Source organism: Triturus cristatus, chromosome 8 (assembly GCF_964204655.1).
Source record: "Triturus cristatus chromosome 8, aTriCri1.1, whole genome shotgun sequence".
Lineage (NCBI taxonomy): Eukaryota > Metazoa > Chordata > Amphibia > Caudata > Salamandridae > Triturus > Triturus cristatus.
The window spans coordinates 1,193,948,319-1,193,961,760 of NC_140591.1; the positions used below are offsets into that span (position 1 = coordinate 1,193,948,319).

At 47.2% G+C, this 13,442-nt stretch overlaps 1 protein-coding gene across 4 annotated transcripts in view; it reads right to left on the bottom strand.

The window, feature by feature from the left end:
* Positions 1–12,670, bottom strand: part of LOC146805601 (uncharacterized) — a 704,269-nt gene extending 691,599 nt beyond the window's left edge. For all 4 annotated transcript variants that reach the window (XR_014967862.1, XR_014967861.1, XM_085622879.1 and 1 more), the window contains exon 1: positions 12,521–12,670. Coding sequence is in view for 2 of the 4 variants with exons in the window: in XM_085622879.1 (XP_085479005.1) it covers positions 12,521–12,586 (66 nt within the window). In the remaining 2 variants the exon portion in view is untranslated. The remainder of the gene's footprint in view (positions 1–12,520) is intronic.
* Between the last annotated feature and the right edge of the window lie 772 nt (positions 12,671–13,442).

The following is a 13,442-nucleotide window of genomic DNA, read 5'->3' on the forward strand; positions in this document are numbered from 1 at the left end:
ACCCTGATGGTAAAAAAGCCTGCTTCGCTGTCTTCGATTTCTGCTGGTTCAAAGGAGCATTGTATCGCTAATTTATGGATAATGGCTATCCCCCCTCCCCCCCCTTTTTCAATTTTCAATCCAGTCTGGCAATCCCATAGTTCAAAGGGAGGGCCCCAAGGATTTCCGGTGCCGAATCCTCATTCAGCCAGGTTTCAGTGAGAAACATAATATCTGGCTGTCTATCTACCAGGTGATCATGAATCTCATATTTATGCTTGTTAAGGGATCTGCAGTTAGCCAGAATTAGATTAAGTTTCTGTTCGGTCCTAACCTGCTCCCAGTTTATCACCATAGTATAGGAGCAGTGGCAGCAATTCTGTGTGCCATGTTCCATTAGTATACTATGTTTGCATGTGTCTGAGATGTGAGGACATAACACGAGTAATTGTTCTGAGGAGTATTCATGAATTGTTTGAGATCGAGCAGGGGTTCTGGCCCCAGGCCCTGTGGGGCCGCAGACGGGCTTGCCTTTGGCGTGCCAGCGGCGCGTCCTCTGCGCGTTCACTCAGGCATGCGCGTTAAGTAGGTTCTTCCGGTCTCCACACTAGAGCACTAACTGTCGCCCAGACCGGGAAACCGGAAGTGCTTGACTCCACTTCCCTGCCCTCCGTTTAATCGCCACAAACTCACCGTGACGGACCGGGGTGAGAAATCGACTGTGCCCCAACTGCCTTGCAGAGCTCCCAGCCGTAAGTGACAACCGTTATTACAATCAAGTAATGGTAATAGTTGTAAGTGTTGTTCCTTTATTCTTTTTTAAAAAAAGACAATTCCTTTCAGCTCAGCAGTTATAAAATTATTAAAAGCAGTTCAATTCAAATTATATTCAAAAGCAGGTTCAATGGTTATTTTTGTTTTAAAAAGCGCAGTCTAATTCCTATATTGTTACAGCCGCAAATGGGTAGCTGCAGACCCTGCCACTGTCTGCTTTTCGCCGCTAGGCGTTCGCTCAGTCATGCGCTTTAAGTAGGTTCTTCCGGTCTCCACACTAATACATATATAAACAAAAAATAGATTGATTTTGTAAGCATCTAGGAATACAACTAATTCTCACCGTAAAAGATAACACTTCCATAAGAGGACCAGTATTTGTAAGTAATAGAAAAACAATTAAAAGATTCAATAAGCAACTCATAAAAGGAACGCCAAGGGGGCCTGGTCTGATTAATTCAATTGACTACTTGTGATTATCATCAACAGTTTACGGGGGTATGCCTATTTTTTTTTTGTTGCATATTTATATAGCGCGAACTCGACACGAAGGTATTGGAGCGCTTTACATAGCACCGTATTTACATTACACATTCAGGCACGGGGAAATTAAGTGATTTGCCCAGAATCACAGGCTGTGGAGGTGACCTCGAGGCTCGAACTCTGGTTTCCAGCACCAAAGTCGGCAGCGTATCCGACGGACCACATCCTCTCCCCATTTCTGCCGTTAACCTAATTGTTACTATCCTGGCTTCTAACACTGACCCTGCCTCTGTAGTGCTGAATAGTGTGTGTGCCTTATACTCAGGATCATGCCTAACTCATCACTATACATATTGAGGTGCATACTGGATGCCTCTCCACTAAAGGAACCTGCCGCATACCTTAATCAATCAATCAATCAATCACATTATTTGTAAAGCGCACTAAATACCCGGTAGGGTTTCAAAGCGCTGGGGGTGTGTGGGGGGGTGGTGCTGTTACTGGTCGAAGAGCCAGGTCTTGAGTTGTCTCCTGAAAGTCAGCAGGTCTTCGGTTTGTCGCAGGTCGAGGGGGAGGGTGTTCCAGGTCTTGGCGGCACGATGGGAGAAGGACCTGCCCCGGGAAGTGGTTCTCCTGATGCGTGGGACCGTGGCCAGGGTGTGGTCAGCGAAGCGTAGATTCCTGTTTGGTACGTAGAAGGAGAGTCGACTGTTGAGATAGGCTGGGCCGGTTTTGTGGAGTGCCTTGTATGCGTGGATCAGAAGCTTGAAGGAGATTATTTTGTCGACTGGGAGCCAGTGCAGGTTCCTCAGGTGGGGGGTGATGTGGTCGCGGCACGGGACGTCGAGGATCAGGCGTGCGGAGGCATTCTGGACTCTCTGTAGTTTGCTGATGAGCTTGGACGGGGCTCCGGCGTAGAGGGCGTTTCCGTAGTCGAGTCTACTGCTGACTAGGGCCTGGGTGACTGTTTTCCTCGTGTTAGTCGGAATCCACCTGTAGATCTTGCGGAGCATGCGGAGGGTGTTGAAACAGGTGGAGGAGACTGCGTTGACTTGTTTGGTCCCCAGTGATGTGGGCCACCAGGAGTCGTCCCATGCGGAGGGGTTGGATCCGAGGATTTCCATCTTGTCTTTGTTCAGTTTGAGGTGGCTGTCCTCCATACAGTCAGCGACGGCCTTCATTCCCTGGTGGGGGTTGGATTTGGCAGTGAGGGCGTCCTTTGTGAGGGTGAGGATCAGCTGAGTGTCGTCGGCGTAGGAGATTATGTTGAGATCGTGCTGTCGGGCGCTGCGTGCTAGAGGTGCCATGTAGATGTTGAACAGTGTCGGGCTGAGGGAGGATACTTGAGGGATGCCACAGATGATCTTGGGAGGCCTCGGATTGGAACGGGGGGAGGCGGACTCTCTGAGTTCTGTCGGAAAGGAAGGAGATGTTCCAGTCCAGGGCTTTGTTACGGATCCCTGCATCGTGGAGGCGTGTGTGTAGTGTGTGCGGTGGCAGACAGTGTCGAAGGTGGCAGAGAGGTCCAGGAGGATGAGGGCCACCGTCTCGCCGTTGTCCAGCAGGATCCTGATGTCGTCTGTGGCGGCGATGAGGGCGGTCTTAGTGCTGTGGTTGCTGCGGAATCCTGATTGGGACGGGTCTAGGATGTTGTTGTCTTCGAGGTGCCCGGTCAGCTGGGTGTTTACTATTTTCTCGATGACCTTTGCTGGGAACGGAAGCAAGGAGATGGGACGGAAGTTCTTGAGGTTGCTCGGGTCCGCCTTGGGTTTCTTCAGTAGGCCGTTGAGCTGTGCGTGCTTCCAGCTCTCAGGGAAGGTGGCGGTCTCGAAGGAGAGGTTGATGATTTTGTGCAGGTGGGGAGCGATGGACTTGCTGGCTTTGTTGAAGATGTGGTGCGAGAGAGGGTCGGATAGGGATCCGGAGTGGATTGTTCCCATGGTCTTGATTGTGTCCTCGATGCTCATGTTGGCCCAGGTTGTCAGGGTGTCATGGGCGGTGGGGTGCGGTGGGTTCGGTGCGGTGTGGTCAGCAGGGGTCGTCCGGAGTCTGAAGCTGTCGTGGATGTCGGTGATTTTCCGGTGAAAGAAGGTGGCGAGGGAGTCGCACAGGGCTTGCGATGGCGGGATGTCGTTGGAGTTGGGGTTGGAGAGTTCCTTCACGATGGTGAAGAGCTCCTTGCTGTTGTGTGCGTAGTTGTCAAGGAGGTCTGTGAAGGAGGTTCTTTTGGCGGTCCTGATGAGGTGGTGGTTGTTGCGGATGGCGTCTTTGTGGGCAGTGCGGCTGTCTAGCGTCTGGTCGTTGTGCCATATGTTTTCCAGTTTCCGGCAGGTGCGTTTGGAGTTGAGGAGTTGCAGGGTGAACCAGCTGACTCTTCTGCTGGTGTCTGTGTTGGTGGGGTTTTTCAGTGGAGCGACGGTGTTGGCGCAGTCGTTCATCCAGCGTTCAAGGGCGAGTGCACCTTCATCCGGGTTGGTCGGGGGGTTGAGTGCGAGGTTTATCTGTAGTTGTTCTTCAGTGATTTTGCCCCAGCAGCGGTGGGGGGTCTGTAGGGTGCGTTGGTGTGTGGGTGGTTTTCGGAAGGAGAAGTGGATGCAGTGGTGGTCTGTCCAGGTGAGTTCGGAGGCGTGGCTGAAGGTGACGTGGGGGCTTGAGGAGAATATGACATCCAGCGTGTGGCCAGCGCTGTGGATTGGCATCCTGACGAGCTGTTTCAGTCCGAGGTTGGCGATCAGGGTGGAGGAGTTGCTGTCGTTGTTGTTCTCCAGGTGAAAGTTCATGTCTCCGAGGAGAATGTAGTCAGTGGAGGTCAGCGCGTGTGTGCTGATGAGGTCGGCGATGGAGTCGTAGAATTGAGGCCGGGGTCCTGGAGGTCTGTAGAAGAGGGTGCCTCTTAGGGTGGCCTTTGGGTTCGTGTGGATCTGGAAGTGCATGTGTTCGGCGGTGCTGAGGGTGTCGTTGTTGTTTGTTGAGATCTTGATGGTGTTTTTGTGGACGATGGCGATTCCTCCTCCGGCCCTGTTGGTGCAGTCTCTGCGGGTGATCTTGTACCCGTCTGGGATGGCTATGGGGATGTCTGGCGAGGAGGCTTCGTTCATCCAGGTCTTGGTCAGGAAGGCGACGTCCGGTGATGTGGTGTCGAGGAGATCCCAGAGTTCGATGGCGTGTTTGTGTGTGGAGCGGGTGTTGATCAGGATGCATCTAAGCTGGTTTGCTTCCATTGTGTTGGGTTTATTGGCGCTTTCGTGGCAGGAGAAGCTTCAGTTCCGGCAGGTGAAGGGGCCGTGGGTGCGCCTCGGGGCAGCCTTGCAGCAGGTGTGAGTTCTTCCTGGGTTGAGAGCGATGAGGGTCTTGGCGTTGTAGCTGAGGCGGTGGTCCTTGTGGCTGGTGCGGGGGCCAGGGGTTCTGGCACTGGGCGCGGTCCAGGCACGGACGGGCGCAGACGGGCTTGCCTTAGGCATGCCAGCTGCGCGCCTGCTGCGCGGCTGCACAGCGGCCGCCATATATGGGGAGGTGGGGAGGGAGGAGCAGCTGGGAGGCGGGAGGCAAGGGACGGGTGTGGCGAATGGGCGCGGAAGGGGCAGGGCCGCAGGGGAGGCAGCGACGGGGACGGAGGACAGGAGACCGGCACGACCCGGCGGGGCACAGAGGAGCGAGAGGTGTACAAAATACAAAGGGGCACAGAGCAAAGCGGCGATCAGAATACAGAATAAAAGGTACAAGGGGCACAGAGCAGAGCGGCGAGCGGGGGCACAGAGCAAAGCGGCTAACAAAATACAGAATACAAGGGGCACAGAGCAGAGTGGCGAGCGGGGGGCAGGGGGCACAGACAGATGCAGGAACAAGGCAACAGGCAGCAAATGGAAACAATGAAAATGAACCTAAAGGCCACCACTGGCCACCAGGGATGAGGCGCATGTGGAAGCCTGCGGGTGGAGGAGGGTCTCGAATTCACCGGCGGCGGCAGCAGCGAACAGCGATAGCGGGGGTGCAGGTGGAGCTGCAGCGGAGAGGGCTACCTACCAGAAGGTCAAGGGTCGCTCTCCTCACCGCGCAGCGGCCGCCATATATGGGGAGGTGGGGTGGGAGGAGCAGCTGGGAGGCGGGAGGCAAGGGACGGGTGTGGGGAATGGACGCGGAGGGGGCAGGGCCGCAGGGAAGGCAGTGGCGGGGACGGAGGACGGGAGACCGGCGCGACCCGGTGGGGCACAGAGGAGCGAGAGGTGTACAAAATACAAACGGGCACAGAGCAAAGCGGCGATCAGAATAAAAAATACAAGGGGCACAAAGCAGAGCGGCGAGCGGGGGGCAGAGAGCAAAGCGGCGATCAAAATACAGAATACAAGGGGCACAGAGCAGAGCGATGAGCGGGGGGCAGGGGGCACAGATAGATGCAGGAACAAGGCAACAGGCAGCAAATGGAAACAATGAAAACGAACCTAAAGGCCACCACTGGCCACCAGGGATGAGGCGCATGTGGAAGCCTGCGGGTAGAGGAGGGCCTCGAATTCACCGGCGGCGGCAGCAGCGAACAGCGACAGCGGGGGTGCAGGCGGAGCTGCAGCGGGGGGGAGCGACCTACCAGATGGTCAAGGGTCCCTTAAATATGCCAGACATATACAACCAAAAAGAATTTATTATTGGCATGTCTGGATAAAGCAATAAAACCACAAAAGAACATCATAGACCACTGTCAACACATTTCACCCTAACATACTTTAGTGGGTTCTTCAGGACTAACATGACAATCTCATGGGATCAATTCAGGTGTGGAAATAGCGATTACGTACACTGTGAAGACAGTTACAAAGGGTCCTTATCACCCAATAGTGTGGTGCAGCACCCACAGATGTGCATCCTTACAAACTTTAAAAAAGGAATGTATGACGTAACAACGCGTGTGTTTACAACGCGTGCAGTTACATTGCGGTTTTTACAACGAACCGATGTAACCACGCGATGCCATTACAACACAAGTCTTTACATCGACTTGCGCTAGATGGCATGCTAACATTAGAAAAGCGTAATTTACTATTCCAACTCCAGTCCACTTAACAGTAGGGAAGGTGTTGGGATAGTAAACTACACTATTTGTAATGTTAGCACGCCATCTAGCGCAAGTCGATATAAAGACTTGCGTTGTAATGGCATCGCGTGGTTACATCGCGTTCGTTGTAAAATCCGCGATGTAACTGCACGCGTTGTCAAAGTTTCGTTGTAAAGGTTGTTCCCCTTAAAAAAGGCATATCTGTAATAAAAATGTGTTCCATTCTAAAGAGTAAAGGAACAGCCAAACCACAAAACTAAAGATGCCGGCTCCAACCATTAGCATTTTGCTAGATGCGTGCAAAATTAGGTAATATCCCGTGATGAAAAATCTTGATGTCCATTGTGGTATCGTTTTCTACATCTATGATGTGTAAACCCCAATTTCTGTTGACTGACAGTTTACATTTCTGTATCTGTTTGAAGGTCGTATGGACGCTTTTTAATAACTTTAGATACTGCACTTATGTAACTCTTTTCTTTCAGTCTCATCACATTATCTCCATTGGAGCTATATGTATGAAAATCTATAAATCTATGCCTTGTTTTTGATTGTGCAGCTTATGGTATGGGATCCCCTTGTCACCTTTTTTCTGTGATTCACTGAGACATATATATCTTTTCAATAAACACTTTTAGATTTTAAATTGTCATGTGCTCAGATTTTCTTTAACATATTTATTGTTTCACTTCTTATCATTTTGGATGCCCCCTTAACAATTCAATAATGTGGGTTGTATCAATGCTTGTCAGACGTTTTCCGTGGACTTGGGCAAAAACTTTGGCACATATTTGTCAGTTTTTAAAGCAACTCAGCGCAGCAACCAAAGTCGTTGCACTATCATGCGCAAGAGGAAGAAAGCAGCTCATAGCTGTATGTATATGTAGTATATGGTCCCACTACTGCTGCCATTTCCTCGGCAGGCCCACAAACTGACGGCCTAGTACATTGGACTACTGTTGAAACCCGGTGCAGACTCGTGAGCATGATATCTAGCATAAGATGTGTACTTGAAGCATACCATTCAAGTGCACAATCCTATGTCTGCACAAATTCTAAAACGTTTCTCACATTGTCTGTGTGCTGTACAGTGCAGCACATGTGCAATGTGTCAAATGTTTGGAGACATTAAAATACTTCTCCAAGTCAGTGACTGCTTAATCAAGGTGTTAGACTGACAGTCTATTTGGCTTGAGCTTGGTGTCAAATCTGAGTGTTTTTCACACACATGGAACGCCCCTGATAAAGCCCTCTATTAAATGTAACTTAAATTAATTAAGGACACTTGTGCTACATTAACGTGCAATATTTTGAACTGACACAACAATAAAATATGCAAAGTTTTTAGTATCTACTTATGTCCATTAGTATTAGACCTCAAAATGTTAAAGCAAGCTTCATTATTTTACCAGCAAAGCGAAATGTGCTGAGACGTGCACAAAATGCTTGATAGTTGACCTTACTCTGACATGTTTTTTCTTCTCTCTTAGCCTCACACCACATTGCAGTAAAGAATGTGCTTGATTCATAATAAAGTTTACGGAATGTTTTGCTAGAAACCCTTTATCATTGAATAGAATGATTTCATATTGTTTCACACTAAATACAATGCATGAATAGGGAATGTTATAATGATGAAGTGTGGTGCTGAATAATAGTAGTTGCAGCAAACATTTCACATAAGTCTATTGTTTAGCCTAACATAGAATTTGTTTCATTGAAAGGTTAGAATGTGCTCATATCCATGGGAAAGAAGGTCTAAAAATTGAAAAGGCATCATACATAACCAGAGTTTAAAGATATTGTTTCATACTTCAAGGGAATTCTTTATAAGCTGTGTGAGAAGGAACATGGGACAGGACGAGATTGTTCTCAAGAAGACTGTAAGCCCATCGGTCTGAAGGAAAGAGAAGATGCAGAACGAACTGCAACATTTCATTCAGCTGTTTATATTGATTTGTGTTCCGAGAGTAGATTAATGCCTTTTCGCCCACTTCTTTTTAGTTTGTTTCCAGACCCTAGTCCACACATGAAGCTGAATGCTACCAGCTTTATGCTGAAAGCTGAATGCTGATTTGCAATCCTACCTGACCTGTTTTGCTGATTGCAGTCGTCACGCCTCTGATTTAAAAGAAACAGTGAACCCAGAAGTGTGGGATTTCACAGGAAAAGATATTGAACTAATCAACGTTTGTTGTAATGTGTTTTTCTTTTTTTAAAATTCTAATGTGATGTTTTTGCCTTATTCTCAAGGTGTGTTTCATCTGCACGAGCCAGGGTCGTAACAAAGGCCCCCGCATACCAAGCAGTGTGAGGGGCCCCCGAGCTGCAGGGGGCCCCCTCAGCACTGTACTCACACCAGAGTGCTCCGGATTAAATCTGAAGTGGGGTCCCCTCTGTGTACCTTGCAGGGGGGGCTCTTCAACTTTCGTTATGCCACTGCCACGAGCCTTGCATTCTATGTTCTGTTCGATATATTCCTTTCTGGAATGTTCATAGTGGAAACACTTAGGCAGTCGGACTATGGCAACCGTCCAAGTTGGTGACCGCCTCCGCTGCTGGGAACATATTTATGAGGATTAAACTTCTCTTAATACTTTCTTTGTCTCTTCGTCATCACCACAAAGGTATAGAACCAGCCAAAGTCACACTAATTGAAGACATGCTGAGCAATGGGATTTTGAGAGAATTGGTTGAAAGACCATGTAACTCTCCGATCATGGCTTTACAGCAGCCCAATGGGAAATACGGACTAGTGCAGGACATTTGGAAAATCAACAATATTGTTATTCCCAGTGGTGGCTCCTCCGCTAAGGCGGAGGAGCTTCCCCCACTGCTTTAGGAGCAGTGCAGCGGAAAAATAAAATGATAATAACCTGGCTATTGTCATTTTATTTTTCACTACGGACTGGGTTAGGGCAGGGTGGGGCTGGGGTTACAGCAGAGGAGTGGGATTCCCAGTCCAAGTGTGCATCACTGCTTGGCCGGCTCTCTCAGGCCAGCCAAACAGTCCTGCGCACTTTGCATCTTCCACCCGACAGGGGAAGTCGGCAGATGATGGAATAGGACTTATTTCTTTATTTAATTTTCCCTATTCTGTCATCTGTCGACTTTCCCCCCTGCGCCCCACGCCTCGCTTCCCCACTTCTACCTGCAGGAGCTGCAACTGGAAAGCTACTGAAACAGCATTGGTATGCGTAGATGATCTGGGTGACGGAATAAGCACTGAAACAAGATGAGTCCCCCCTAAAGTTGAATGGTCACGAAACAGTAATCAAAGGAGATTAAGAGCTGGTGTGTCAGTTGATCTAATCCCACCGACAATCACCGAGGAGACATAGTTGGGCGGTAGAAGTGACATAGAGGAAGATCAACAGAGACTGAGGAGATCAAACAGAGCAAGAGCACATTGTTGAAGATATTCTGCACCTGAATGGACATACGACATAAACAAGGTACTTAATGTTCCATTGAATGAATTGTGTGATATGAAAAGTAAGCTGTTTGAACCTCCATGAAATCACACTAAGGACTTGTTGGATAAAGTTGTTTTGACAAAAGATCATTGGAGAATTACTGAAAGATATTTCAAAGACAAAGAACTGTTTGAGAAAGAACAAAAAGACTGAAACACAATATTCATTATTTTTTGTTTTAAGAATATTTACCTAGGTCTGGGGTTGCAGTAAAAGAGTAGGAAACAGTTTAGAAGAACAGGGAGAAGGGTTAAGGATTGTTTAAACAAACATTTCTGAATGAAATACTTTTGTAAAAAGAGACTCTTTGAAAGAAAGACTTTGTAAGCGGAACATTTAGAAAAATCTCTCAATTGAACTCTTGAGCTTCTGCATACCTTGTTTGAAACTATCTGATTACAGGCAAAACATGTGTTGACTTAGAAATAAATGTAAAATAATTATGTGTTCAATCTTCATATTATCAGTGCTAATGATTATAATAGTGTTAGTAGGGTTTTATTTAACATCCGAGAAAGACGTTAGGTCTGTTAATGTAACTACTAAATTTACACACACGACAGATGAAGAGCAATTAAAAGCGTAATTTGCCAGATACATGAAGGATGGTTCTACAACAAATGTTTATTCTAGGTTAGTACAGGAATCCACACAGCTATGGACGCAAAGGACTGTTGTGTCTGCGCCCACTTACCATCATCAGCAGCAGAAGGCAGGAATCATCACATTCCACTGTCATACGCAGCTTCATGTAGTATATTGCTCATGCTTGTATATAGATGAGAACACTTTGAATATTTTTACTCGAACTATGACTTGATACTTTCTAGAGCACCATTACATCAGCAGCAGAAGTCATGTATCATCACATTCCACTGTCATATGCAACTTCATGTAGTACATTGCTTATACTTGTATGTAGACGAGAACAATTTGAATATTTTTACTCGAACTATGACTTGATACTTTCTAGAGTACCATTACAATAGAGCATGAATTTACATCCGCAAGCAAAAATCTACCTTTCACGTTCAACCAGTTTTTAATTTGCACCTATAGACAGGTTTTGCTGTCTTGTGAGAGCTATTATCATCACACAGCATATAAATACACATACATTTTGTTATTTTTACACTTGTAAATTGACCATCAGTCAGGTTGGGGCAGTAAAGTAAAATAGGCAAAATGGCCACAGTGTGTCATGACTTATGCATTCGCAAGCGTCACAATGCATGATAGCATGCAGCGCCAGTCGTAGAATGGTTAAAAGCAATTCCAAGATGGTTGCCATTTGCGAGCAAGCGTGCACATGCAGCGCAATGCATGTGGACACATGCGAGGACAATGGGGCATATCAACAAGGGCTTTATCTCTGCTTTTTTGGCTTTAAAAGCCAAAAAAGCAGAGATAAAACTAGCGCCCTATCAACAACAGGGTGCTAACATGCAAATTTGCATGTTAGCACCCTTTTACTCTACGCTTTCCCTTGCATCTCTAATGAGATGCAAAGGGGGCGTTCCAGAGTAAAATAATAGGAGAAATGTCGCTAAGCGACATTTCTCCTATTATCAAGAATGTCGCTAACCCTGTTAGAGACAAAAAAAGCAGCGCTAACCGCGGTTAACGCTGCTTTTTTACCTCTGGTATTTTTCAGACTTAGCCATGATATCCTATGGAAGGAGGATATCATGGCTAAGTTTGCCTGTCCCTATCAACAAGGTAACGTGTGATTATCGCTGGGTTTCCAGTGATAATCTCACGTTAGCCTGTTAGCGTGAGAATTTTTATCGCTATTGAGATAAGCGTTGCTAATAGCACGCTATCTCAGCGATAAAAAATCACGCTAGCCAGCGATAATTATCCTAGCGCTAAGTGCGCTTAGAGATATTATCGCCGGTTGTTGTTGATATGCCCCATTATGACCATCTTGGTATGCTTTTCAACCACTCCAAGGTGGGCTCAGTGCGCGTGCATGCATCATGACATGCATTTTGACTGTTTTACTCTACCATCCCATCATGGCTGATGATCTTTTCAGAACGCTAAAGTAAAATAAAAATGCTTTAAAAACCCATATATTGGCAAACACTTTTTAAAGGTGAAACCTAATTGATTTGCAGATGCTCGTTTGTTATTGTGGTGACAGAAGTCGGAAGACAACTGCTACTTTGTGAATGCAAAGGCGAACATAAGGGTCTGCTGTCGCTTCAAAACACGCACCTCTCTGCATTTGTCGATTTTCTCAAGCATTTACCGAATGGATCCGTTCTCCTGTATAAGTGAAGGAAGATTTATATCACTGCTTGGTGATGGTTTCTTCGCACTATGCTAGATTGCTAAATCCGGCATGGAAAAAAGGTTTGCTTGATCGCTAAAACTGACATTTTGTCCTGCAATACGACCAGGCGAATACTTTATCTGGCCTATAACCTCTGCTTTTTTAAACCATGTAAATATGCAATTCTGAATAGTGAACTCAAAGCTAATTAAAAAAAATGGGCATGATCTTTTGGTCAATAATTTTAAAATATATATAGGTGAATGCCTTTCGCCGCTGGCAACCACTATGAAACATGAATTCAATAACTTGAACATGTTTTCCTGCATCTCTCACTCGTCTAGCGAATGACTTTTCCGAAATAGTCTGCGGTGCTTTATTTCATGATATAAAATGCCCCTCATGCTCGCACCCACACTACCCTCTTTGATTCAATGATCCCACATAAATTCAGTTTTGAAAAAGTACGGCACGCCAACCAACCATGAGAAGTGACGCCAGCGACGGCCGAGGCGGTGCTGTTTCTCGTCGGGAAGGATTCCGACCCATCCCTCACGTCATTACAGAGCCACAGTTTGATCCTGGCGCACAATTGCCTCCCACGCGGACAAAATAGCCGAATTTGTCACACCAGACAGAGAACAGGCCCCAGCACTAAATCAAATATAGTTCATTGCGGATAAAATAAGGGAGAGATGTCTTCGAGGTGCAAGAATCGTGCTGAACGGGCATTTCAGGGGATGTAATTCCTTGCTTTTGAAAGTATCACTCCGATGTAACAATTATCAATCCTGCTGTATGCTCACCTCAGAGAGCGCCGAGATGAACTGATTCACCGCGTGTTGAGACGTGAAGCATCGTGGGGCCGGTTCATTACCCATCTGCTATTGACAACCTTATTTTCCACTGGCAGGTAATGGCCTTTTCTGTGTGAGAGTATTTCTGGCGCGGTGTGCCTTCCCGCACACAGACGCATCTATCCTGCGGGAGGTATGCCGAAGCCCAGCGATGGGGCCTAATCGTCTGTGTCCAACTGCATCAGTGCTCAGAACTGGTAAATGGCACAGCGACCTCTACAAGGGATATTTAGGTCCCGACTATGAATGCCTTTTTTAAATGCCGAGACCTGTAAAAAAAAACCCTGGCCCTTATTTATGTGGCCTTGCGTCAGTTTTCCGCTGCTGTTGCGTCACTTTTTGTGATGCAACGGCGGCGTAAAACATGCCCCCCCTTGCGTCCTATTTACAAAGTGTCGCATCTAAGCAGATGCGTCACTTTGTAAACCCCTACGCTACATTATACCTGCTTCAGGTATAATGGGCCTCATTTATGAAAAGTGACGCAGCGCTGCGTGAAAACAGCGATGCGTCACTTTTCATTGCGCCCTCCTTGCGACATGCTGGAT